This window comes from Fibroporia radiculosa (assembly GCF_000313525.1).
Source record: "Fibroporia radiculosa TFFH 294 genomic supercontigs, scaffold77501, whole genome shotgun sequence".
Classification (NCBI taxonomy): Eukaryota; Fungi; Basidiomycota; class Agaricomycetes; order Polyporales; family Fibroporiaceae; genus Fibroporia; species Fibroporia radiculosa.
In genome coordinates, this window is record NW_012133519.1 from 91,835 (window position 1) to 113,157 (window position 21,323).

General features: G+C 51.0%; 6 protein-coding genes across 6 annotated transcripts; 4 read left to right on the forward strand and 2 right to left on the reverse strand.

The window, feature by feature from the left end:
* Positions 1–874: 874 nt before the first annotated feature.
* FIBRA_08304 (uncharacterized protein) lies at positions 875–1,598 on the reverse strand (the record flags this gene model as incomplete). Its single annotated transcript, XM_012329950.1, has 3 exons — positions 875–1,147; positions 1,212–1,349; positions 1,404–1,598. The coding sequence occupies 3 exons, from the start codon at positions 1,596–1,598 to the stop codon at positions 875–877; spliced, it is 606 nt and encodes a 201-aa protein (XP_012185340.1).
* Positions 1,599–7,612: 6,014 nt separating this feature from the next.
* On the forward strand, positions 7,613–10,129 carry FIBRA_08305 (uncharacterized protein; the record flags this gene model as incomplete). The annotated part of the gene is made up of 4 exons (XM_012329951.1): positions 7,613–8,044; positions 8,100–8,591; positions 8,641–8,888; positions 8,941–10,129. The coding sequence occupies 4 exons, from the start codon at positions 7,613–7,615 to the stop codon at positions 10,127–10,129; spliced, it is 2,361 nt and encodes a 786-aa protein (XP_012185341.1).
* A 1,472-nt stretch (positions 10,130–11,601) lies between these two features.
* FIBRA_08306 (uncharacterized protein) lies at positions 11,602–12,089 on the forward strand (the record flags this gene model as incomplete). The annotated part of the gene is made up of 3 exons (XM_012329952.1): positions 11,602–11,703; positions 11,763–11,850; positions 11,905–12,089. The coding sequence occupies 3 exons, from the start codon at positions 11,602–11,604 to the stop codon at positions 12,087–12,089; spliced, it is 375 nt and encodes a 124-aa protein (XP_012185342.1).
* A 1,457-nt stretch (positions 12,090–13,546) lies between these two features.
* Positions 13,547–14,575, reverse strand: FIBRA_08307 (uncharacterized protein; the record flags this gene model as incomplete). The annotated part of the gene is made up of 3 exons (XM_012329953.1): positions 13,547–13,923; positions 13,987–14,114; positions 14,169–14,575. The coding sequence occupies 3 exons, from the start codon at positions 14,573–14,575 to the stop codon at positions 13,547–13,549; spliced, it is 912 nt and encodes a 303-aa protein (XP_012185343.1).
* Positions 14,576–15,924: 1,349 nt separating this feature from the next.
* Positions 15,925–16,746, forward strand: FIBRA_08308 (uncharacterized protein; the record flags this gene model as incomplete). Its single annotated transcript, XM_012329954.1, has 3 exons — positions 15,925–16,074; positions 16,137–16,171; positions 16,230–16,746. 3 exons carry the CDS (start codon positions 15,925–15,927, stop codon positions 16,744–16,746), a joined length of 702 nt encoding a protein of 233 aa, XP_012185344.1.
* Positions 16,747–19,567: 2,821 nt separating this feature from the next.
* Positions 19,568–20,013, forward strand: FIBRA_08309 (uncharacterized protein; the record flags this gene model as incomplete). The annotated part of the gene is made up of 3 exons (XM_012329955.1): positions 19,568–19,591; positions 19,646–19,783; positions 19,840–20,013. The coding sequence occupies 3 exons, from the start codon at positions 19,568–19,570 to the stop codon at positions 20,011–20,013; spliced, it is 336 nt and encodes a 111-aa protein (XP_012185345.1).
* Between the last annotated feature and the right edge of the window lie 1,310 nt (positions 20,014–21,323).

Below are 21,323 nucleotides of genomic sequence, written 5' to 3' on the forward strand. Positions count from 1 at the left end.
CCATATTCACGGTGTGGCCGTGACTTAGATAAGAATGTGTCGTTGTCAAGTACTGTATAAGTACACTATTGCATGATCAAGTTAATGCGGTGGCTGGCTGCGTGATACGTGAGAAAGTCAAGCCCGCCGATCGCGATTAGTGCGCTTTTCCTGTTGATGCGCGCAACCTGCACAGTGCAGGCTGCCTGTGCAAGCTCTTGCCTAATGAACGCGCAATACCTATATAACTTGACTCGACCTTTCTCATTCAATTTATAAGCAACACGATGAACGGTAGACGACGAAAGATACTCTGTGGCACCACTGAAAACCCAGATGAAATCAATGATTTCGAGTATATGTGGTACAACTTCAGACACTATGGTTGCAGCACGGGGTTGCAAGTAGGATGGTGATGATTTGGATCGCGAGATTACAGGTACAGACTCTCCTTCAATTTAACTCGCCTTTCTAATGCTCTAACCTAGGGCTGGGCCGCCACTTGTCAACTGGTTCCTCTTAACAAGCGAAATCCTCGGAAGGGGAGGACGAAGAGTTATGAAAAAGTGTGGAAGTGGGATCGCGGCGAATCGCTACTATGTCTTCTTTCCAAACGACTCGTATATTTATGATCTTCAGGGGCACGCTGGCTGTAGAGACACCAATCATGGTGGATGTATTAGATAAGTAGATTAAATGAGGACGAGGTAAATATCCACTGCTAAGCTTTTTTGAGATTGCTGGCTAATGTCGTAACAAACAGAATTATAGCTACAGGCTATCGTTAACACATCGCCGCAGATGCTATCTAGCATTGTCGCGTGCGGCTTCTGAGACCCTACGACGATCTATCAGCAATCCAACACACTCAGACTTCAGCCATGGCACACACCGGTCACCATATGGTTACTTCCTCGATGATCGGTGGGATCATCCTCCATATATATGCCAACTGCGGGATCAAGTTGTGATCACCATCGAACGTGGCGTCTTGTACGATGAGGTAGTCGTCCTCCCTCCCCCAACGTGTCGCACCCAAAAATGGGCGAAGGTCAGTTTCGGGACCCCACACGTCGTTTGCCTCTGCGTGGCCTGTCGCTTGAAGTCCGACCTTTGGCCCGTCGATCCACACTGGGTTCAGAATGGTCCCTAGGTGAAAGCTTCGACCCTGCATCGCGCATGAACATCGAGGTGAGTAATTGTGCTTTTATGTAAAAATACCCACGACTGACCGGTGTGGCATCGTCAATGTCCTCGACTTCGAATATGCTCTTCGGTAGCATGTCTTCGATGTCTTTCCGCCATAGTTGATCTGGAATGGGCGTGCTATTCAGCTCTACCCGTTCCCGTACGTTTCGCGGCCATTTGCCCTAATGTGAGGTAAGCACCCAATCTAATATGCAAATGTCTTACTTGGTACTCACATCCTGGTAATCTGCTATTGTCATATTAAATTGGGTGCTTGCAGATTCTCTAGCGGTGATATTGTAGTCGTCATTTGCAAAATCCTCAGCTAAGCGAGAAGGAGAATGGGGTATGTCCTGAGCGTTATGGGTCGTCTGAGCAGCGCCGTCTGAGCATCGCAGGTTCAGTGTACGACTGAGAGTAGCAGAAGACATGAGAATGTGGGCTACGAGAGACTAGTTTTTATCCAACTTGGGATAGAGTGTGTAGCCAACCCGGAAGAGTAGGGCTGCAAGACAGGGATATGGTCGATGGGTTGTGAAATCAGGAGGGAATTTAACCCGGAGAGTTTATATATCAGGCGCTTATGAATTCAACTCAACTGTGGCGCACGATAGGCTCGTGGTTTGAGGCTTGTTCTCCATCAGGATAATGTATCAACTTCTTCCGCAGGTTTATCGTATGACACATTCTGTACGCGAAGCAGACTGTTCGGACTCCCGTAAGGACCGGATATCCGCGGAGATTTACTCTTCTGTCATGCACAAAATACATGAATGCTCTGAGTAGGCACAAGGTGGGTGCTTAGTCTTTCTTCTGTACAGAGTACGTGCTCAGGGATCAGAATAGTCTCGTTACTCCGTGTTATTGACGTTGGTTGTCGCGGCACTTCATCCCTGAGATTTTTTACGCTATCTGCATTGTTCAATCATCGAACAAAGCAGAAAGTAAGAGTAGAACCTGGCCTCAGCTTCAAACATCCTTGGATAATTTAGGAGTCAAACAATTATGAATCAACGCCGTCAGAAAAGTGGCGCTCTACGATCGGTTTTTGTTCCGTGTATGGTCAATGAGCGGACAGTAATATTTGAGGGTCAGTATTCTGCACACCCTTTGTTCCATTCACTCGGCGAATTCACGGTGGATTCACCATTCAACTCTCATCAAGCAACTGGGCTAGATCCACACGTTTTGGACTCTGGTCGGAATCTTCTTCGGGAAGGCAGTGATACTAATGTGCCCGATGGACGTATTTACGACATCGTTCTGTCCTTCTCGCCCACTAGTGTGTGACTACGCAACGGCAGGCGAGGCGTCCATGCACATTGTGTGTCCGTTGGCGCAGAGACGGTTCGACATCAGTAAACTTACGAAGCTTAAGGAGGAGACATATGTGACTGAGTACACCATAACATTGCGCGTCGAGCGAATGATCTTTGAATGCATTGAATGTGTGATTAGAGGAGACTTGACAAGGAAAATCACAAGAACAAACAGGACATCAGGAAGTTACCGGATGGTGGTATTTATGCCAGCAATTACTTGTGGACAATCGATGTAGCTTGTCGGCCTCAAGTCTCGACTCCCTCAAGACTCATAATGAAAGGCCTTCCTGTTTCCGAATGCAAAATATACTTACACCGAACAGCTACTGTTCGAGTGGCTGACTTCTAATCTAGGCAACAACAAAAAGATTGTGTGTTCTTGCGAGAATGAGTCTACGAGTGGGCCAATCAGGTCCTCAGGCAACTGCCGAACCGTTATCGCCTAACACGTAGTCGTTCGTTAGGGTGCACTGTGGTGGCACCTGCCGAACTGCCCGTCTGTCTTCGCCACGTCTTGCGTCGTATGAACATTCTCTGGGACTGTATTGTGACAGGCATACTCTTACCGAAAATCTTTGAGACGAAGGTAGGATGCGCCACCCGCTAAGAATGAAAGGCGCGGGCAGTACTATCACAGATCAATTTAATTTTACAAACAGGGAGAGATAGAAGCCAATTCGTGTGCTGTGGGTCTCCTCTGCGTTTGCATTACATTCTCTGCTCCTCTTCAGCTTAATTCCTGCCGCAAAATCCAAACCGCGTCTATCATCATGTAGCTGGGTATGCCTTCCCTGATGTTTCCTTCCAAATACTCACAAGGTAGAAGACGCACTCCTCTTTGGCGGCTATGATGGGCGTGATCAGCACTCAAGCTCTACAAGATGCAGCAAAGTCGTCGAGAAACACTAACGCAGTCTTTCTGTGCACTCGCCGATGGCAAACATCCATCAAAGTCTGCCCGCAGTCACATGAGACGGTAGGCCAATTATCGGGGCTGATGAGCGGCGGCAGAAGAAAAGCATCAGGGTTCGATAAGCTATCTTTGCTGGGCCATATTCTCTGCTTTGCCTGCTGCTCGTATCGACTGACGAATGGATGAGGATCATAAGCCGAGTGGCCTAACTACCAACGATCCTCTGACTGATGCCCACCCTCGATGTATCAATCCAGGTTGAGCTTAGGATCGTCTCGATGTGAGATGCACAGCCCTATGAGCAACTGAGTCGGATTTTTTAGTGTTGGCCAATATGCACCTCACCTATGGCGTCCGATCCTGGTCATCAGATTCTTTGACATCTTCAATGTAAGTCAGCAACGACACCTCTATCTCCCGCCCCCCATACTGGTCGGGCGCCGGAGTGCTTCGTCCAAGCGAGCACCTGAAGCAAGGCCCGGCCCACGAACACTGAACGGATGGTAAGCGTTAAATTCGATATGCATATGTGAAGGCTTTGCACTCACGGCTTGGTATTTCATCATCGCCATATCGAATGTTTCGCCTGCAGCCATAGCTTCTATGACACGCCAGTAGGCAGAAAGCAATCAGGATTATGATTGTGCGATGTATATGACTGGGTGAGCATCATATATTGGAGTCTTTTGCAGCTTGTGACTTGAGATTGAAACAGACATGGCAGGGGCTGACTCTATATAAAGGCGATAACGAAGAGCGTCGCGACGGGGACGGGAGGCGAATGAAGGTTGGGGCTTCTGGTCGGGTTAGACGAAAATTATGAAGGTCGACTGAAGAGGGGCAGAGCCCCAGACATTTATGTCCTAGCGTTTATCGGCTCTGGTGCACGATGTCTCTGCATTGTTCTCGTCCTCCTAAATCATTGTTCGTGGGTGTCCTCCTTTTTGCATTGGCCCAGGATTGGGGTCCCAATAGCTTCTGATCCTGATGACCATTCCATTCATCAACAGCAGGAGCAATTTTCGCGAAGCGACGTCCTTCACCGCCTCGCGGCTAGATACCCACCCATTAGGCCTATACTTCTGACACACAGGTGAATGTGATCGAACGATCCAATGATTCGGCTTCAAGAAAATATTGCACGTTTCTTTCTGACACGGGTCCTCCATGATGTTCTGAGTTCAATTATCGATCATTTGTCTACTCCGACACCTTTCATCACGTTTTACTCAAGACATTACACCGTCAGTCGATAGCGCCAAGCTACTATGACCAGCATGACCGTACATATAACACTGTTGTTAGCCGGCGAGATCGTCTAGTCTCTCCGCTCTCGCTCCCCATCGTCTAGCTGACAACAGAACGAGAATGAAAGACACCGCCGATAATGGCGTGCTAGGATTTGTACTGTCCCAGTGCAGGCTACGACGACACCTGGATACAATTCTTGTGCCTCCAGCTTTTGAGGCATTCGTTGTCTATTGTAAGAACTTGAACGTCGTCGTGCCACGGTCGTCGATCAGCTCAGTCGTTGTCTTCGACGGCCGTTGTGCACTACAGTGATGATTAAACACTCTCGAACAAACACTATCACTGACGTCGTTTCCGTCTGTCCAGACATCGTCGTCAATCCAATCATTCTCATCTTTTGCAACATGAGTAACTTGCACCGATCCTCAAGAATCCGCCTGAAGCATTTGCGAGAATATGCTAGCGTGAAAGAGGCAACAGGAGATATTTCCATAGTGCGGACGTTACTTACGACGCGGACAATCCGACTCGGAACAGCTCTACGGCTCTCAGCCATCTGAGTCCTACAAGCATGGTAAGTGACGAAATATTCACGCATGAAGGTTATCGATGGCTTACATCTTCGCTATCATCTCTTGCAGCAACATTCTCTTGAACGTCCAGTTTTTTTCGAAGTGCTCGCTGTTTGTAATGCTGGGTCGCGGTTCCATCACTGAGAGGTCCGACCATGGATATAGATGGAGAATGCGGGTTTCTTTTCGTCGGCATAAGTGTAGAAAATATTGACAGGGGATTCAACAAGTCTGAGATTGTCGACGTGGCCAGGCGTTAGCTTGAGGTAACTAAAGTGGTATGCTCTACAGTTCTTGAGGCTCCGAAAACGTTGGCTGAAGACTGAGAATTGTTCATGTAATCGGATCATCAATGTTAGAGGTAACAAAGATGAAGTTAAACCATGGACCAGACTTGCAACATCGGCGCTTGCAGCGCCCAATGTCGGGCTACTAATAGTCGGCTGTGTGGCGGCCTACCCTTTTGTGTATCTTCCTTTGTATTTTGATGACGTAGCAATCTATGTCCCCATTCTGTTGGATCTGTGTGTTCCTCGATCGTTCCCCAACGTTTAGCCGGCTCATGTTTTTTACGTGCGATGCCAGTGATTGTAACCAACGGACTTCGCTAGTTTACTTGGAGACTTTCATAGCCTCCGAGTTGCTCCTCAATCGTCAACACTTCATTGCAAGGGGCTGGGGGCGTGATTCCCGAATTTATGTGACTGGTGACAATGGTTCAATCATCAGTCCTACGTCGATCATCAAAGTCTCCTCGAGATAAGCTGCATCCCTGACTTGAGGCGGCGTCCATGATGCAAGCCATATCACACGCAGCTTGTTGTCGTACCGCATGGTGAACTTTTACTCAATTATGATTACGGGAATTTACGGTTGCGCACTCGGACGTGTCGAAACTCGACAAATGAATCTCTCAACCTCGAACATACTTCTTGTGACACGGCGTCTCATGCATTACTTAAGATGTTTTCATAAGTACTGACGCAAGATCATGCGAACATAGCAAAACTTGAACGATCGCCGACAAGTATACGCAGGCAACGTATTCAATACTGGGGATACAGTGGGGGCACTACTTTCGTTTCCAATTTAGCGACGAGACCTCAGTCTTGGACTTAACCGGCAACTTTGGTGTTTTCAAGAGGGAAAGTAGGGGTAGGATCCCTGTGGATAGCATGTGTAACTTATGATGCAAGAATACTGTGTTATTTACTCACCCGCTTCCGAGCACTGGCGAATGCAGTGACGCCGATACCAAGGGTAAATCTTGGAGAAAATCGATGAGCTCACACGTACATATTCTTTATATCAGCCAAAAATCCTAGCGAAACATCCGTCGTGCTTCTTACATTGGAGGATGCTATCTGGAACTTAATATTTGAACCACAGCGTAGGTGACCGACTGGCTTTGGATAAACCATCTAGATGTTCTTGAACAGAAGTATGCAGTGAGACAAACACTTCCGAGCGGACATTCACTACATATCTCAGCATTTTGCTATAGCACAGCCCACACCTTGCATAACGTGCTCCGCTCTACTAAGCTGCGTTCCAGACCCTTATCCTGCGCTGGACCCTCAGACCCAACCTGCAGCTCTCTGCCCGAGCAGTGAGCACCCATTGACAAGTCTGGGCTGCAACTTGGCAGCGACTCAGGAACTTAAAGAGATATCACCTCGACTCCAACACAGAAAATTTAGCGCATTCTTTGTGGGTCCATCAATGTCATGATGATCTTCAATGTCCACCAAGAATGCCCAGTGACTGAGCCATGAATATAAGCTTGAATATTGAATGTGAACTGCCTGCGAAACCTGCCTTCATCTTGTGAGTCATCAGTGCCAGTGAGCGAAGGGCCATGGCAACTATTAGGCTAGCGAGGTCAAACAAAGCACTCTACAACTTTGATAGGCTCTAGCGATAGACGATCGCATTACAGATAAAGTATGTATGCGGTAATAGCAGGAGGAAGAGGAATTATCTAAATAAGCTCAAGGGCGCGCCCCCAGCGATCAAACCAGCGCGCTTGGCCGGTCTCACATGTCCCTCCTCTCCAGCCTTCGATGGCGACCTCGGCTTTCTCAACTCTCCCAAGCATGTCGACAAAAACATAAACCCAAGCTTCTTCTTTTTTCGCTAAACTTTCATATACATATGAGTGCTTGTTTTTCAGAGTATGCTCCTCGCAGCAGGTCTAGGTCAAATGGCTATCTAACGTCTGCAGTCAGCGCATTCCACAGGTCGACTATCACCCTGGTGCTTCAACAGCCCCTAGTGATATTATACGCGTCAGACACTTGTCTTTTCTCGCTCGATTTACCGATGGCGCACAGTGGCCTGCCAATGGGCCAGAGGGGACCCTCCAGCCAGTTCTCGTCTCGCTGTCTATGGCACACAACACACGATCGACGGCTTCTGCAGACGACCTCTCATCCTCCATCGACTATTCTTCCGTCTTGGCCTCCCTAGTTGACAACGGTGGCTCTCAGACTTTCTCGTCCATGGAGGCCCTAAACGATTGGATTACCGAGAGATGTTTCCACCTTTACCCAGCGCTGCAGCGATTATCAGTCGACGTAGCAAGACCAAAAGCGCTTTTACACGCGAGTACTGCAGGAATGATAGTAAGCAGGAGTCGATCTAGCGCGGACAAGCAGGTGCGGTACTATATGCACGGTCTGGAGTGCCAAACCATCATAGGCGTGAACAATTGCGAGCGAGAAGAGAAACAGCGCGTGCGTTTTAACATCTTGCTAAAGAGGGAAGATAGGCATACGCTGCCGCTCGATTTTAAGGACCTTGCTAGGGCTATCGCCAAGGTGCGCGGGTAGCCCCGCTCTTCCTGTATAAGAATGCTTACCCACTGTATTTCAGGGCGTCGAAACATCCTCCTACCTGACTCTCGAGGCACTAGCGTCGTCTGTTGCGCGCTCGGTACTGAATCATTCGGGAACGGAAAAAGATTATGTCACAGTTCGTGCTGCGAAACCGAGCGCGCTCCCCCTCGCAGATGCTGCAGAGGTCGAGATTACTCGGACTCTACACGACTACAAAGATACCATCGTCAACACATTGCACGACTCGCTCCGTGCTCCCGTCATGGCGGTTCCCTCTCCGACTTTGACGACGCTGCTCGCTGAACAAACATTTCGTCACGGATCCGCATCATTCAAGCACAGAGCCGCCATCGCACTTGGAGCCAACATAGGCGACCGCTTTGCCAACATTGAGCTAGCACTGAGGCTCCTAGAAGCTCCAATGGGATCTGGCTCGCCTCGCGCAGCCATTGTCGACACTTCATTCATGTATGAAACTGCACCCATGTATGTTACTGACCAGCCTAAATTTGCTAACTGTGCCTGCATGGTTTGTGACATGCTCTTTGCGTGTATGCTTTACCACTCACTTTGCATAGATTGAAACCGATATGGCGCCTCTGGAGTTGCTCAAGCGGGCCAAAGAGATTGAAAGCATCGTCGGCCGGATAGCGTCTTTCCGGAATGGTCCTCGAGCGATTGATGTCGATATCCTCACATTCGATTCGTTGATTATGGATTCACGGCTAGAGCCTGCAAGAGGTTCCCTTGATAACTTGGAGGGCGAATTGGTGATTCCGCATCCACGAATCGCCGAGCGTGAATTTGTTCTACGCCCTCTCAACGAGTGAGTTTGATGAAGACCGTTAACTCTGGGTGCCACTGACATACAGCCTCAGTATGGTGCCCGACTATGTCCACCCAAAGCTGGGCAAGTCTATTCGCCAGCTTTTCACAGAGCTTTCATGTGAGCAACCAGCGGATTCTGCACCTATGTGCAAGGTTATGCCCTTTCCTCGCTACCCCATTTCTGCCCCTTCTGAGTCGCAGCCTTTTTCTCCCACTTTATCAAATATCCCAACAGTCCCATCCACTGCCACATACTGGAAATTCCCACTTTCCTCCACGACACCTATTGCGGATCAGAAGGTATATATTATGGGTACACTTAATGCCACGCCAGACTCGTTCTCGGATGGCTCTCTGCATAACACTGTTGACACCGCGCTCGCCTATACTCGAAGCGCTGTTGCCAATGGCGCCGACGTCATCGACATTGGCGGGTACTCAACACGCCCTGGTGCGGAGTACGTTTCCCCCGAAGAGGAACGTTCCCGTGTCGTACCCGTAATCGAGACAATTCGAAATGATGCCAAGGTCGCCGACGTCCTCCTTAGCGTGGACACCTTCCGCGCAGACGTCGCATCCGCGGCGGTGCTTGCGGGTGCGAACTGCATCAACGACGTTTACGCGTTCACAGGGCCGGAATACCCACTCACACCCGCGTCGGCTGCGCACTTCCTCCGCATGCGTGCCGTCGCGCGCAATCTCGCGGTCCCCGTCGTTCTCATGCACTCCCGCGGAGAAGCATCAGCGAACAAGGACTACTCCACATATGCAGACGCGCATGGGCGCGGCGCCGTGCTCGAGGGTGTTCGAGTGGAGCTTGGGGAGAAGGTCGATGCCGCGGTGAAGGGCCCCGGCGGCCTCAGGCGGTGGCTGGTGCTCGTCGACCCTGGCATTGGCTTCAGCAAGACGGTAGAAGGGAACATCGAACTGCTCGGGAATGCTGCACGACTGACTGCAGAGCCTTTATCTGGCAGAAGAAATCTGCTCGCTGGGTACCCACAACTGATCGGTACGTCGCGAAAGTCGTTCCTGGGTGCCATTCTGGCACGGGGAGATGGTGCGGGTGGGTACATGGGGAGAGAGACGAGGCCGGACGAGAGGGGCTGGGCGACAGCAGCCGCGGTGAGCTGTGCGGTACGGCAGAATGCGGCGGTCATCCGCGTGCACGATGTGCTCGAGCAGGGCGATGCTATCAGAGTCAGCGCGGCAATATGGAACCAACCGGTTTTGTGCAACTGAAAAGTGAAGGGCGTACTCTACACGATCACGATTATAGTCTTTACTACTCTCTCAATATCTGAGTCGTTGCTAACCAGATTGAACATTGTAGACCTACTACCTGGAACGTGCTTGTCACTTTGCTCTACGCTTTGACTTCCCTGAGACTTCCGACTAAACAAAGGCTTGTCTGCGCCTTGCTGTGCACGAGACGCTTGGCGCTTGAGCAGGCTGGCGGTAATCTGTGGTCTGCTTCCACTACCTTGCATAAACGGCCACGATTTATTCTACGCTTTGCTGATCATTTGTGTATTCTACCTTCTCAGAGAATGCAGCTGAGGTGAGTGGTCTTTGTGCTGTGTCTCCGCAGCTCCTGAGACAATGCCTATAGATGAGGATTTGGAACAAGTAGAAAGTCCGCATCCAAACAGAAAACGTACCGGACAAGCCACGCGCAGCGAGGGTATGTCGTCAATACTCCCATGGCCATCATTCCATGATATGCACACATTCATGATGCATACCGTAGCGGATGCGGAGCAAGCCAAGAGCATGGATGCAGTGACTCTTAGGAAAGAATCATGGAGTACCGCGCCAGCACGCTGTCACCCCACTCGATGTGTATGAGGCGACCTATGGAAGATGATATTGTGCGAAAGCAGCACCAAAGCAACGAGAGGCTCAACTACAACCCCGTTTTCTTCCAGGACTTCCACGAGACCTGCGCACATGTCCATCGACGAGGGGCACATGGCTCGCGCTTCTCCCATCCGGGAGCAATTACGGTGTGGAATATGCGACACTGTGGGTCCTAACGAGCAGGTGACAACCATCCGCACGAAGTGGACACCTTCTAGCATGTGGAGGGGTTGGAAAAGCGATTGTTTTTATTGACATATGTATAAAAGAGAATGGGAGTGGATTGTATAGGGATGATGCAAAGAAGAATTCCGTGGGTGGAGATACCGAGAACCGAAGTTTGAAGCGTAATTACTAATCTTGTCCGACAGGTTGCGCGCTCTGTAGTCAAACCTTCCGGGAAATAGCTTACACAACGCACTCCGAAGAACCCTTGATGCTAGCGGCGCACATGGACTGAGCAAAGAGACATGAACCATTCTACTTACCCGCTTGATTTGGCGGTGCGGATCAGCGCATGACCGGCGCGTGAGCGGCGCTCTCCGAAAGTCTGGAGCCTCGTCGTCCACAGCTCATATTCGGATTCTTCGTCGCTGTCTCTGCTCCAAATCGCCCCACTTGTCGCACTCTCACGGCATATAAGAGTCCGCTGCAATGCTCGTGTTTCGCCTGCCCTCTCTCCAACAGGATCGCCGTTGCTGTTCACTAACGCCTCTTCAACTCCCTGGTTCAAAAATTAGCCATTAACGCAAAGATGTTCATGAAGCTGACCTCTCTTTTTGTCCTCGCGGCCGCGTGCTTCTGCGTCTCCGCCCAGAGCTCGACCTCTGCTCCCTCCGCCTTGCCCAGCATCGATGCATGCACCCTCTCTTGCATCGAGAGTGCGGCTACGTCCAACGGGTGCTCAAGCTAGTGCGTTCTTCCACTTCTTCCACCGGCTGGCCCGTGTTATCGACGTATGATGTATATATGCAGCACGAACCTGTCCTGTGTGTGTACCTCTACCGCCTTCCAGACATCTGCACGCTCCTGTCTCCAGGCCAACTGCACGTCCGCGGACCTCCAAGCTGCTGAGGCGCTCCAGTCTACCGAATGTGCCGCTGGTGCGTTTTTTTTTGATTGCTTCCGCGTTTTATCTCCCTAATTCCACTCAATAGCGAACAGCTCTTCTTCCGCCGCGTCTTCTACTTCTACCAGCGGAAGCTCGACGTCCTCCGCGCCTGCCACGACGAGTACCACCACAAAGAGCGGCGCGGGCCTCGCTGGTGTGGATGCTCATGTGGTTATGGGCGCGGCCGTGGCGATGGTTGGCATGCTTGCCGGGATGGGTCTGGTGCTTTGAGCCAAAACACGAGATTCATGAGCTGAGTGGGCCCAGGAGACGGGGACCTTGTACTATCCAGACATTTCGAGTTATTGTGTGTGTAATTCCCGTTCTCTTCTGTCGTAGCTATGGCTATCGAAGAGATATGTACCATCTTCTGAATGATCAGATTTCGCGGACAGGTTATGAGTAGAGCTGCACTAGGATCAGTCAATATAGCCCAAGCTTGGCGCTGCAGATCGGCCCGGCCCGTAAGTGAGGCGCCACGACGCCTCAACTCGTCTTTCGACTTCAACCTTTACTTCACAAAGACAGGGATGTCGCATTCCAAATCCCATCCTACACGGACCGCGCGCATACAGACAATCCGGCTGGCATACTAGATTTCCTTGATGCGCCTAAGCTGGACCGTGTCGCTGCTACTACACACTTAAGTTTCTCAGTACTGTGGGAGCTGATCCGGCTCACTGGGCGTGGCCTCGTTCCCCAGACGTGTGGAAGGGGATGCCGCATGACCGTATACACAAATTATCCGCGAGCAGAGCACACAACCTGCAGACGAGTCGCTAGCTTGGGTCAGAGTGGGATCGAAGAATGCAGTATGCGAGGTCTGTTTTGTTTTGTCTCTTGGTTCACATGTTCCAGTTCTCACAAATTTTTTTGGATAACGCGCCGGTTGACTCTATCTCCCCACATTTGCAAGCAGCTTATAGACTAGCATCAACACGGAAGTGTGCGGATATATGCGCCCCATACAGACATGACGACCACAACTTCACCACGTTGGAAACCGCGCTCACATTCGATCATACCGCCTCAACCTAGGCAGGCACACTACCAGTCTGAATCTCCAAAGCACATTAGCGACCACTATAGTCCTAAAACTCAGGCAAATACCTGCGCAGCAGCGCCTTATCAACAGCCATGCATGCTTCGAAGGCCAACTGTAGTGACAATTCGATCGATAGAATATACCCTCAAGCTGCCAAGTCGTACACACGTGTATGATACGACTCGTACATCTAGGAGCTCGCTTCCTGCCCGCGCCAACGTCATAGGATGTTCGAACGAGAACGGGTGACAGGTGAGTTCTACATAGCTACCCACCGGCCAACTACTCACCTACTAGTCTCAGCATGCCATCGACCTCAGTGAAATATGTCTCGAAAACGTATGAAGCTCCTACAACGCTCTCATTCAAGCAGCCTCCATTGTTCCGGAGAAAACCCTCGATGTTATATTCTCCGCTCAAGCGCCTCCAAATCGACATACGCGCGAATTATGCGAATGTATGAGTACATATTGGTAGGATGAAATCAGTGTATGCGTAACAAGTGAGTCGACTGTTAGGTAGCCATAAAGGGGATACATTTTTGATAGCACTAGAGCAGAAATCAGCCCCCCCCCCATTGTTCGAAGCAAAGTCTCCAAATTCCCAGTCATCATTGGATCTCACAACTTACATCGGGGAGAGTTCAAAGAACCAACCCCGCCCCGACAACCATACCGAGCATCGCCGCTGCCGCGCCGACGACAGCGCGTGCATTTATCTCCAGCGCACGTGCACTACTCGCCGTGCTCGTTGTAGCGGGTCCTGAAGTCGTTGCGCTTGTATGGGTGTTGGTGACCGACGACGCGCTGGAGCGTGCGCCCGAAGCGGCGGATGAGAGGGAGGAGAGCGCAGAAGACGCTGCCGATTTGACAGAAGACTCGGCAGACTTGATGGAGGCGGACGCAGACGACGCTGCGGAGACCGCAGAGCTGGACCTGTCCGAAACGGCAGAACTGGCGGCGACGGACGCGGAGCTGACTGCGGAAGAGGCTGCAGACGTCGCAGACGACGCGGAGGACACTGGGATAGACGGGCGGGTAAGCATAAGAGAGCGGGCAGTGAGCGGAGGGTGCAAGGACGTACCAGCAGCACACTCTGCTGACTGGATCGCTTGTGCAGCCGTGAGGTCGCTCGCAGGGCAGTTCGCAGCGAGACAGGAAGCCGCAGAGGACTGGAATGAGGAGGAGGAACAGACACAGCTCAAGTCAGTGCTGCTCCACCATGTCGTCAGCGGATGTACAGGGCAAGAAGAGTTGTATACGCACTAGCTGGAACAATCACTGGCACTTGTGGCGCTCTGGAAGCACGAGAGGATACATGCATCGATACTGGGCGTGGCAGCCGAGGTAGTGGTCGTGCTCTGCGCAGAGACGGAGAGTGTGGAGAGGCAGGCAGCCGCGAGGATAGCGAGGGAAAGCTGGTGGGTCAACATTCTCAGATCGTGGGCTTGGGTCGGGTTGAGAGGATGGGGCGGTGGTGAGTCCGGGAGAAGAGGACAGAATTGAAGGGGCGAGGCGAGCATTCTTATAGCGGACGAGAGCGCTTCTTCAGTGAAGCGTAAAGACGGTACCGTGGAGTGGTGCGGTCGCCCATGGCCGTAATGAGATGAAGTTCGAGATGCAGGCTCCTCAGAGGCAGCGACGTTGCGGGTGGTCTCGATCGTTCCACCCATCTTTGCTCCGGTCGCCCGCCTTCTGTCCGCTCTTCAGGCGCTCATCTTGCGCTGTACACTCTTCCAGGAATTGCTGCCCGCTGCTCGAGAGTCTGCCAACGCGCCAATCCAAGGGGCAGTGTATAGTAGCCGGTCTCGATTCCAGCGCTCAAGCTGCTATGAGACGCATGCATCCTGCCGGCCAATCCTGTCTTTGCACTCATCTTAACATCTTCTCCTGCGTATCGCCTCCACCATTCTTCGCGTGTTGCATCGCTCCCATTCATGCCAACGACATCACATCTCCCCCTTGGCGGGCACATGCGCGCATTGGTTCGCCACCTAATCCACATGCAGGATGCTCCATTATGACGATGACGAACGGCTATTCCCGTGTTTTGTTGGGAGTTCGTCATTGTGGTTTTGAGCGGGTATATGTAGACTCGCATATGCAATGTTAATGTGTATGTGGTACTGAACAGTTCACCGGCAGTATGTACTTATGTATGGCATTATATATAAACCAGGGCCGGGCCGGGTAGGCCGTAGGTGGGCAGGACCTGGTGACCATGCTACTCAACTCGTGCCTCCACCTCACAAGACCACGGATGTCCATGGCCACCAGGCTCCAGTCAGCCTGTTTGAAATTCTTTGAAAGTCTAGGTCGACACGGATTGCGCGCATATAGATGACCCAGCTGGCATACGAGACTCTCGACGGGTTTGCGTAAGTCTACTCCACAAAATTGCAATCCGTGCACGCTACCCGCAAACCACTGGCTTGGATCAGAAGAGTGCTGTGTGCGAGGTTCTATCTCCTGGGTTACATGCTCTAGTTCTCACAAAGGATCTGCTAATGGCACGTCGGTCGGCTCTATTCTGCTTCATGGGCAACTTACGCTGTTCCAGACTGAATACCAACGCAAAAGTGCATGGATATGCACGCTACGGACATGACAATCCCAACTTCCCTATATTGGCAGCCATGCTTGCGTTAGATTGTATCGCCTCATCTGAGAAGACACATGGTTGGCTCCAATGAGCACAGCTCAGCGATCACTGGGCTCCTTGAACTTACAGGCCAATACCTGCCGCAGCAACATCTGAGATGGCGTCAACTATAGAGGCAATCCAATCGATGTAATGCACTCTCAGGCTGCCCAGTCGCACTTCTGTTTGCGATTGTTTCCTGCCTGCGCAGATATCACTTTGGCACATACATTCCCTGATTCACAGAATGCTCAGACGAGGACAAGCGATAGAGGTGAATCCTGCATAGCTGACTACTGGCTAATTGCTTACATGCAACTCTCAGCGTACTATCGACCCAGCTGAATGGAATTTGTCTCGAAGACTTCTGGAGCTCCCACGATGTCCTTATTGAAGCGGTTATCACTGCCTCGAGAAAAAGTCTCCATTAATATGTTCGGCTCAAGCGTATCCGGATCAACATACACGCGAATTATGGGAATGTACAAGGGCACATGGCTGGCTCGAGAACCACCAGCACATGTGGTACGGGTAAGTCGATTGTTAGGTAGTAATGCGGAGAGGATATGGTTTTGACATTAATAATCCCAAAGTCGAAAACGCAGCCTCCCGAATTGTCCGAAGCAAGGTTCGCAAAGCCCCCAAAACGCTAGTATCATTTACGATTTACACCGGTGACCTCAAAGCACCAGTCCTGCCCCAAGAACCATCCCCAGTATCGCCGCCGTCGTGCCGACGACTGCGTGCACGTTGAGCTTTAGTGCCCGGGCGCCGCTGGCCGTGCTCGTCGTAGCGGGTCCTGAAGTCGACACGCCTGAGTGCGTGCTCGTTGTAGCGGATCCTGAAGTCGACGCGCCTGAGTGCGTGCTCGTTGTAGCGGGTCCGGAAGTCGATGCACTAGAGTGCGTGCTCGTCGTAGTGGGTCCGGAAATCGATGTGCTAGAGTGCGTGCTAGAGGGGGTGGGGAGAGAGGAGGATGCGGAAGACGCTACAGACGCGATGGAGGAGAGTGCAGACGAGTTTGCAGCAGTCACGGAACTGGAGCTGGAGCTGTCAGAAACGGTAGAGCTGGTGGTGGAGAGAGTAGAGCTGATTTCAACGGTCAAGGTCAACGAGGCGGACACTGGGACGGACGGGTGGTTCAGTTTACGAAACAAGGCAGAGGGCGCAAAGGACGTACCAGCAGCACACTCGGACGACTGAAGCGCTTGAGCGACCGTGAGGTCGCTCGCAGGGCAGTTCGCAACGAGGCAGGAAGCCGCGGAGGACTGGAATGAGGAGGAGGAGCAGACGCAGCTCAGGTCCGTGCTGCCCCATCGTGTCGTCAGCGAAGGTACGGAGGAGGGAGAGTCGTACACGCACTAGCTGGAGCAGTCGCTGGCACTTGCAGCGCTCTGGAGGCATGAGAGGATACATGCATCGACGGTGGGCGTGGCAGTTGGGGTGCTCAAAGTGGGCGTGGCAGATGAGGCGGTGGAGGTGGTCGTGTCTTGCGCGGAGGCGGTGAGGGTAGAGAGGCAGGCAGCTGCGAGGATAGCGAGGGAAAGCTGGTAAGTCAACATGTCAGGTCGTAGACTCGGTTTGGCTGGATGGGTAATTTTGAATCTAGGAGACGAAGGCGGACGTGGAGAGAGCAGGGCTGGTATTCTTATAGCGGATGGGAGCGTTCCTCTAGCGAGGTGACTGGAGACGGGACGACCAGCCGCGGTGGGATCGCTACGGTCGCTCATGACCGACATGGGATGAGACTTTGAGTCGCCTGTATCATTGCCGTGCATTCTCGGACTCGAGAGGCAGGTGCATTCATTCGCTACGGAGCTACTGCGGTGGTCTGTGGTGGTCTCGATCATTCCACTTACCTTGGCGCTTTGTGCCCGCTTTTTATTTCGCCATCGTTTGTGTGCTGTATGCACTGTACACCTATCCCGGGCCGCTGCTCAAGGATCCACCAGCGCGCCAACTTGGGTAATAGTCACCTTCTCAAACTGCTGTAGGAGCATGCGGAGAACTCTTTCGTCGCGCCTATCTTCTCAACATCTTCTCCTACCCATCGCCTCTACCATTCCCCAAGTGCCAACACATCTGCCCCTTGGTGGGCACATAAGCGCGCTGGTTCTAGTCCACATGGAGACCACTCCAGAATAACGGTGACGAATGGCGAGCCCAGGTCATATGTTCTCCGCGCTGAGGCTATGCATGTTGGATGGCGTATTGACAGCGTCTGCGGCATACCCATCTTCGGGGCGAACATGATGACGTGGATAGCTTCGCTCGACTTCAGCGACAGCTAGCAACAGTCACGACGGTCGTGCTCCTTGATGGTAGGACTGGTCTCGCGCTTTTGCTCGAATATCCTGTCTCAATGGTGCCACGTCTAGGCAACCTGGTCTCCCGTTTTCTTGCTCTGTGCTATACGCAGGGACCAGTGGTCATTGTTGTTCAATGTCCACAATGAACCACCCAGAACCATCCGACCATTCGACCACTGCGATCGATCTCGTTAGTTTTTCAGCTTGTCAGGGCACGCCCGCCATTTAGTTACCACTTCGGGTGTACAGTGGCCATATCTCCATGCATACAGATCCACGAACGTGTTGATTGTTTCCACATGCAATAGGAACTGACGATGTTCAGCGTGCAGATTATAATCGCCTGGAAGTCCAATAACATGAGCAATCTATGACCCGTCCCACCACTCGCCTCTCTTCAGAGCGTCCTGATGAATTCTTCGATTTCATTCCATGCGTTGGAATGACTCTGGAACCCTGCCAGGAGCCACCGCACTTCCTAATGTCCTGATTGGTTCTCATGATCTTTCTTGGTCAAGTCTCTTCTAACTACACCTTCAATCTATTCAAAAATTGTCCGCTCAATGCGCAATATTGATATTATGGTGCTACTCAGTGTATGTCAGTTCCTCAGGCTTCGTCTGTTGACGTCAAACCGTCTCTGCGCCAGCGGACACACGATGCGCATAACTGCCTCACCGGCCGTTGCATCGTCACACACCAGTGGGCGAGAAGGACGGAACGATGTCGTAAATACTAGTTTATCGGGCATAATAGCATCACTGCCTTCTCTGAGCAAATGCCAACCTCTGATGGGCTTCACTCCTGGCCCGGTGGCTTGATGACAGTTGGAAGGAGAATATACCGTCAATTCGGCGAGCGAATGGAACAAAGGTGTGCAGAATACTGGTCCTCGAATATATCTGACCACTCATTGACCACATACGGATCAACAAATTGATCATAGAGCGCCCACATGACTTTTCTGACAGCGTTGATTTAGAATTATTTGACTCTTACATTATCCTCAAATTTGAAGCTGAGGCGAGGTTCTAGTCTTACTTTCTACTTTATCTGATGGTTCAACAAGGTATATAGCGTGAGCAAGTTTCAAGGACGAAGTGCCGTGACGACCGACGTCAATAATGCGAAGCAATAAAACTATCTTGATTCCTGAGCACATACTCTGTACAGAAGACAGATTTAGTACTCACCTTGTGCCTACTCCCAGCATTCATGCATTTGTCTGTATGGGAGAAGAGTAAACCTCCGTGAGTACTTGATCCTTACGGGAATTCAAACAGTCTGCCTCGAACACAGAATTTGTCATGCTGTACACCCGCACAGGAACCTGATACATGGGAGAACAAAACTCATGCCACGAGCCTGTGATACGCCAGAGTCGAGTTAAATCCATAAGCGCACAATATATAAATTCTTCAGATTAAATTCCCTCCTGATCGCACAACCTATCAATCATCTCTCTTGCTTGTGGCCCTAATATTGACTGTACTGCATACGCTGCCTCATTGTATATCAACCACTTTTGCGTGGCCCACATTCTTATGTCTTCTGTTACTCTTGATCATACGCTGAAGCTGTGATGCTCAGACGGCGCTGCTCAGACGACGCATATCGATCAGGACATACCCCATTCTCCTTCTCGCCTAGCTGAGGATTTTGCAAATGATGACTGTAATATCACCGCCAGAGAATCTGCAAGCACCCAATTTAATATGACAATAGCAGATTACCAGGATGTGAGTACCAAGTAAGACATTTGCATATCAGATTGGGTGCTTACCGAACATTAGGGTGAATGGCCGAGAAATTCACAGGAACAGGTAGAGCTGAATAACACGCCTATTACTGATCAACTATGGCGGCAAGACTTTGAAGAGATGCTACCGAAGAGCATATTCGAAGTCGAGGATATTGATGACGCCACACCAGTCAGTTGCAGAGACCTTCACGTAAAGCCCATTGACTCACCTCAATGTTCACACAGGGTCGAAGCTGTCACCTAGGGACCATTCTAAACCTGGTGAGGATCAACGAGCCAAAGGTCGGACTTCAAGCGACAGGTTATGCAGAGGCAAATGGCCAACCTTCGCCCATCTTTGGGAGTGGCACGTTGGGGGTGGGAGGACAGCTTCCCCGTCGTATGAAACGCCACGTTTGATAGTGATCACAGCTTGATTCTGCGACTGGCATATATATGGAGGATGATCTCATCGATCATTGAGGAAACAATTATATGGTGACCGAAGCACGCCAAGGTTGAAGTCTGAGTAGGTTGTATTGCTGACAGATCATTACAGCGTTTCAGGAACCGCCTATAGCTAGGATTCTGTTTGTTACGCCATTAGCCAGCACTCTCAAAAAAGCTTGATAGTGGATATGTACCTCGTCCTCATTCAATCTGCCTATACAATACATCTACCATAATTGGTGTCATTACAGCCAGCGGACCACTGGAAATTATGAGTGCACGTCTATGAGTCACATTAGAAGAAGACAGGTGGTAGCGATTCACCACGATGGTATCTCCTCACTTTTCCATGAGGATCTAACTTGTCAAGAGGAGCTAGTCGACAAGTGGCGGCATAGTCTTAGATTAGAGTATTAGCTAGGAGTACAAGCGAAGGAGAGTCCGTACCTGTAATGCCGCAATCCGAATCACCACCATCCTACTTGCAGGCCTGTGCTGCCACTCGATGTTATACCACATTTAGTCGAGATCATCGAGATCATCTGGGTTCTTGGTGGTGCCAAAGAGTATGTTTCGTCGTCTTCATCTCTTCGTGTCGTCTGTGAGTTGAATCGGGAAGGCAAAGTCAAGTTGTATAGCCATTGAACGTTGGACGCTGAGTAGAGAAGAGCGGCAGATGACTAGGAAACTGCTCTAACAGGCAACTCCCGAAGATCGTCATCGGCTGGCTTGCCTTTCTCACGAATCACGGAACCAGTCATTGCATTGTGTCGCGTTTCTCGTCGTGCAATTTTCTACTTATACTTAACGCATTCCAGTCTAAATACTGTATCTCGCACGATATCGCGCAAATCACTATAAAAATCACGCGTCTCGAGTACAATATCGATCATGCTCATCGCCCCAAATCTGTAGCATGCCTGCCACAATATGGGTCCTGCCCTTGCACATTCTCGACATGCCACCCGTCTGATCGGGATTGAACGCGTCTGATATTGTGGGCCAAGAGCATCAAAGACATTTCGCGCATATTTCAGTCCATAAAGGGTCGGCAATACCTGTGCCACCCCAACGCGGTGTGCCGTGAAGCACAATGCCACGCGATCGCCTGCAATGTGGCCATGATCTCAACTATTTGGAACATACCTTGTCCTGGTGCGCACGGATCTCCCCACAGTTGCCATGCAACCTGAAGCTATAGCGCTCTCATGGTTCCCCGATGTCCTGGCGAGAGGGACAATCCAGTGTGATAACTACACGCACGTTAAGTCTGAGCTGCT